This window comes from Cucurbita maxima, unplaced genomic scaffold (assembly GCF_002738345.1).
Source record: "Cucurbita maxima cultivar Rimu unplaced genomic scaffold, Cmax_1.0 Cma_Scf00011, whole genome shotgun sequence".
NCBI classification, from domain to species: domain Eukaryota; kingdom Viridiplantae; phylum Streptophyta; class Magnoliopsida; order Cucurbitales; family Cucurbitaceae; genus Cucurbita; species Cucurbita maxima.
This window is the reverse complement of record NW_019272027.1, coordinates 1440999-1445747: the sequence shown is the minus strand read 5'-3', so window position 1 is coordinate 1445747 and position 4749 is coordinate 1440999. Positions and strand designations below refer to the sequence as shown.

General features: G+C 38.3%; 1 protein-coding gene across 1 annotated transcript; it reads right to left on the bottom strand.

The window, feature by feature from the left end:
• Window positions 1-1480: 1480 nt before the first annotated feature.
• On the bottom strand, window positions 1481-3443 carry LOC111486571 (uncharacterized protein At4g06744-like). Its single transcript, XM_023133744.1, has 2 exons — window positions 2683-3443; window positions 1481-2179 (listed from the first exon to the last, which is right to left on the bottom strand). Exons 1-2 carry the CDS (start codon window positions 3441-3443, stop codon window positions 1585-1587), a joined length of 1356 nt encoding a protein of 451 aa, XP_022989512.1. The 3' UTR covers window positions 1481-1584.
• Window positions 3444-4749: the final 1306 nt, after the last annotated feature.

Below are 4749 nucleotides of genomic sequence, written 5' to 3'. Positions count from 1 at the left end.
TTTACTTTAAATATTTTACGTATTTAATTTAATATTGCATTATATTATTTTAAAGATGTTTTCGAACATGTAAGTTAATGACAATGTTTATGACGAAGTTTTAAATGTTTATTTCTGCATAAGAGAGCATATTACAATGACAGTAACGACCTTAGATTAGTACAAATCTAGGGTTGTTACAATGACATTCTCATCATGACATAACAATCACAAGGTACGACACGTACAAGGGCCATAGAGCGTGCTTCGTTCATACTTCAAACAATTCATCCAACCCAACCCAAATAGTAGTAAAAACACTTACTTAAGTAGCTCAAGTCGAAGTCACTAACCAATCCTTGGAGCTTGGGCACGGGTTACGAGTGTGTGAAGTACTAGGTAACATGGCATGGTTTTGTAGTCATTTAGCAATAATATCGAACCATACAAAGCTGTTGATATTTATTTCAACTAATCTAACAAGCGACGTTTGGTTACATCTTCCACATTCATTATATTTGGTACCTACTGTTACAATTGTTTGTTAAACATTGCTTACATTTATGTTCAGCTGCCTACTACCAGCTTTCAAATTAGCACAAACACTAATGAATGATCAATACTAAATTTTTAAGTCCTGTTTTGTTGGGATAATAGATTTAATGTCACACTCTCTATCAATTTAATATATGTATATGTTTGGGATGATTGAAATTATATTCCTCCAAAATACTTGATGTTCATACGAATATGGTTGGCTAGTTAAGATAATGAATATGCTCACTATTCAGCTTAAATGTCACGGTTATATTTGTCCACAAAGTGTTGTTTTTGGCCGTTCATGTTAGTCCAAAGTATGTTGTCTGTTCCAATCTCATTTTACTTGTTTTTAGGTTAGTTAGGTTCTTTTATATCGTTCAAGGGTGTATGATCGTTTGCCAAAATTACGTCTTCACCCGCTAAGGCTAAAATGTCTCAAAATGTACTATAGGAGTATGTGACTAGTGGTCAATTCTTCCTACTCGAGTTATATGTTATTCCAGTCATTGTTGTTGTTTATTTAGCTGTTAATATTGCTTTCTTGAAATCGATTTCTAAACATTTTTTCTCTAACTTTTCTTAGGTCATGCAGTATATTTAGGTTTAAGCAAACTACTTATCCAATATATTTATACACTCACTCTCGTGCTACTCTCTTTCAACATGGCCGGAGAAACCTACTTTGACCACTCTTAGATGTGTGAATAAGGTCTTAGGATGTATGGTCATTCTAGACGGGTCGGAATAAGTCGTTGATCGAAGGTTTGGACCAATCGCAATTCATCACCATCTTGCCGGCTTCCAATTGATGACGGGCTATTTATGCACCCACTCATGCTACTTTCTTTCTGATTTTTTTTCGATTTCTATCGAATCTAATTCGTTTTCATTTTCTTAAAAGTCATTCCTCTCAGTAAAGACATCTGATTGTTACACAATTGCCAATATAAGAGGGGAGAATTCAAACATCTAACCCTACACATTACATAATGATGGGTAATAAGACCAATAATTGGGTACCATACACACTAATAGAGTTCACATAAAATAAAAATAAATGCAAATTTAATGCGGGACAAGAGCCGCATACGTTCTCATCTCCGTCGTCTTTCTCGCTGGCCGACGGAGTACGGCTGCCGGATCTTCATTCAAGTACCAATTCCCCATACAAGGAATGTACTTCATCGACTTCTCATCGTGACAGTTCTGAACATTGGTGAAGAAATGGGTGCATTCCTCCTCCGATCTCTGCTCCGGCAGACCCATAATGCAGTTTCCAGAAACGTCTAGAGCCTTCTTCCAGATCAAGCTCCGGCAGACGGGGCCGAGTTGGGTGAAGAAGTTGTTGCGGAGGGTGAGGTTTTGGAGCTTTGGTAATTTGCAGATAACCTCTGGAACGGCGCCGTACAAGTGGTTGTCGGCGAAGTTGAGAAGCTCCATTTTGGCTAAGCAGCCGAAGGAGTAAGGGATTGGACCGGTGAGGGAGTTCTTGCTTGCGTCGAATAGCATGGTGTTTTGTAAATGTCCGATCTCCATTGGTAAGCAGCCGGTGAGCTTGTTGTTCGAGAATAGGACTTCGATTAGGGTGTTGCTTGTTTTTCCGATCCCGAGGCTTTTCGGGATTGCGCCCATGAACTCGTTGTTTGTGAAGGTGAGGTACCTTTTGGAAAAAAAGATCACGATTTTAGTTCATATTTTCATGTCTTATTAGGAATCACGACTCTCCTAATGGTATATTAGGAATCTTGTGTGAGATTACAAATCACAACTCTTCATGCTTTATTAGGAATCACGATGCTTTATAGAGCCTCTCTTGAGGCCTATGGAACCCTCGAACAGTCTCCTCTTAATCGAGACTCGACTCCTTCTCTAAAGTCATCGAACAAAATACACCCTTTATTCGATACTTGAGTCATTTTTTACTACAAGTTCGAGGCTCACAAACATTTGAGAATTATATTGACATAGCTAAGTTAATGGCATGACTCTAATATCATATAGAAATCACTATTTTTCACAATAGTATGATATTGTTCACTTTAAACTCATGATCAATCTCTAAATTAGCCAATATCCGTCTTCCACCCCAACTATTTCTAACCCATTATAAAAATTAATTACAAACAAAAATTGTATGAACAAAAAAGAATGGAGGCGAAATACTTAGCAGGGGTGTTGCCGAGGTTAGCGGGAATGTCGCCACTAAACTTGTTATTGTTGAGAAAGATAGCGGTGATAATGTCCATATCAAATAGCTTCGCGGGCACCTGACCGTAAAATTCGTTGAACCGAATGTCGAAGAACGTGAGGTTGGTAGCGCCGAGGACTTGGTCGGGAAACCCGCCGACAAATTTATTGTTGCTGAGATCGAGCTCGTAGAAGAATCTAAGGTTGTAGCTGAGATCAGGGACTCTACCGGTGAAGTTATTAGAATTAGCATGGAAGAAAGTGATGTCGGGCAATTGATCAATGAAGCCATTGAGAGTGAGATTAGAACCACCAAAGCCGAAGTTGTTGAAGCTCACTCCAGCCACCGCGTCGGTTTTGAAATCGGGAACTTTATCACAGATGAATCCTTTGTAGCTGCAAACGTCTCTCCCTTCCCATGTCTCCGTGATCTTATTTGGGTCATCCTCGATTCTGGGTCTCAAGTTTTTAATCGCATTGTACGCAATTTTGATCCTTGGGCTTCTAAATGGCGGTGGTGGTGGTGGTGGTGATGGGGTGGGGCAGACAAGTGGAGGGGGCGGCGGTGGAGGCGTAGCACAGTAAGGTAGAGGTGGCGGTGGAGGGGTATGAGAATAGTAGGAAAAGAAAGTGTGGGTGTGTTTGAGTTGGGGGTCGGCTCGGAGCGTCGCCGGCGTGGAGAAGAGAGAGAAGAAAATAAGAGGAGAGAGAAAGAGAAGAGGAGAGGGTGTGGCCATGTTATTCCTTACTTCCGATCACCACAACAAGATGACATTCAAATTATATAGAAAAACAAACAAAAAAAAATGTTGAAAAATCAAATTTATTAATAATAAATTAATAAAATTTACAGACAAAGAGTTTAAGAGGACTCTCCAATGGTATGATATTATCCGAGCTCTCATGTCTTTGCTTTGTGCTTCCCAAAAGGCCTCATACCAATAGAGAGTATATTTTTAGATTATAAATCCATGACTATTCCCTAACTTAACCAATGTGGGACACTTTCATCTAACAGGTCCATCGTAATCTATTTTTTTTCATAAAGGTATGAATAGGGTTTTGAATAACAAGGTATTTATTATTTTCTTTTGGCCGTTGTTATCTGTACATATTTAAGTTCTATGACTTGTTAGATCAACTTGATGAATTGTTTTAAATATGACCCCAACGAGTTGCTCTATTTAAAAAATTAATGTTAATGTTTAGGAGTGTTCATATTACTAGAGAACTTGGTCAGCCCGAATTTATCTAATCCAAACCATAAAATTGGGGTTGAATTAGATTTTTTTCGGTTTGGGTTGTTAAATTTTGGAAAATAAAAAATTTAAGTCAATTTACAGTTGATATTTTTTTGTTGGGTCAACTCGACCAACCTTAAAATAGTCTCATCAAAGCTCTGCCATGCTTTTAAGATAATTAGAAAGATTAAGAATATTTGATGTTTGTAACGGATATTAATAATGTATTGTAAATTGTGTGAGAATATTTGTTAAAACCACCATGGTGTGTGAAAGTTCTCTATTTATAATCAAATATATTACAAGGATATGGAAATAGTAATAAATCGAAGAAGCAATAAATGGACTATGTGTACGAACTGAAACTTAGATCTGAAAAATTCAAAGAGAGGTCAAGAAACACTTTTCTTGAAGATGTCAACAACTTGGTTCGGAGGAGGCGTAGAGAAGCACTTTCTTGACCATCGAAAATTGTAGAGGGATCGTTGCTCAGCGATGATGCTACCTTGACTCTAGCGAGAATATGTCTAACCCACGAAATAAAAGGAGAAAATCGAGAGGAAGAGGGAGAATAGAGAGAGAGGATTCTGACTATAAAGAAGAGAGGAACAAGAGATGAAGAAGAAGAGGGTATAAACCGAGAATGCGGACTCGGGTGTTTTTTAGACGAAGAAAGAAAGAGAGGGGCAGAGACGGAGTGGTGTCTGTGCCTTGTGACTAGTTTGCTATTGAGCAAATGAGCATATCTCGAGCATAATTTGCAATTGGAGTTTGCACTAGTTACTCTGAAGGAGAAGTAGAC

What these genes read in the sequence shown, in the direction of transcription:
- LOC111486571 (XM_023133744.1), bottom strand. Translation starts at nt 3,443, where the DNA reads ATGGCCACACCCTCTCCTCTTCTCTTTCTCTCTCCTCTTATTTTCTTC. An exon ending in CTCGGCAACACCCCTGCTAA is followed by an intron (nt 2,180 to 2,682) that starts GTATTTCGCCTC and finishes TTTTTCCAAAAG; the next exon opens with GTACCTCACCTTCACAAACA.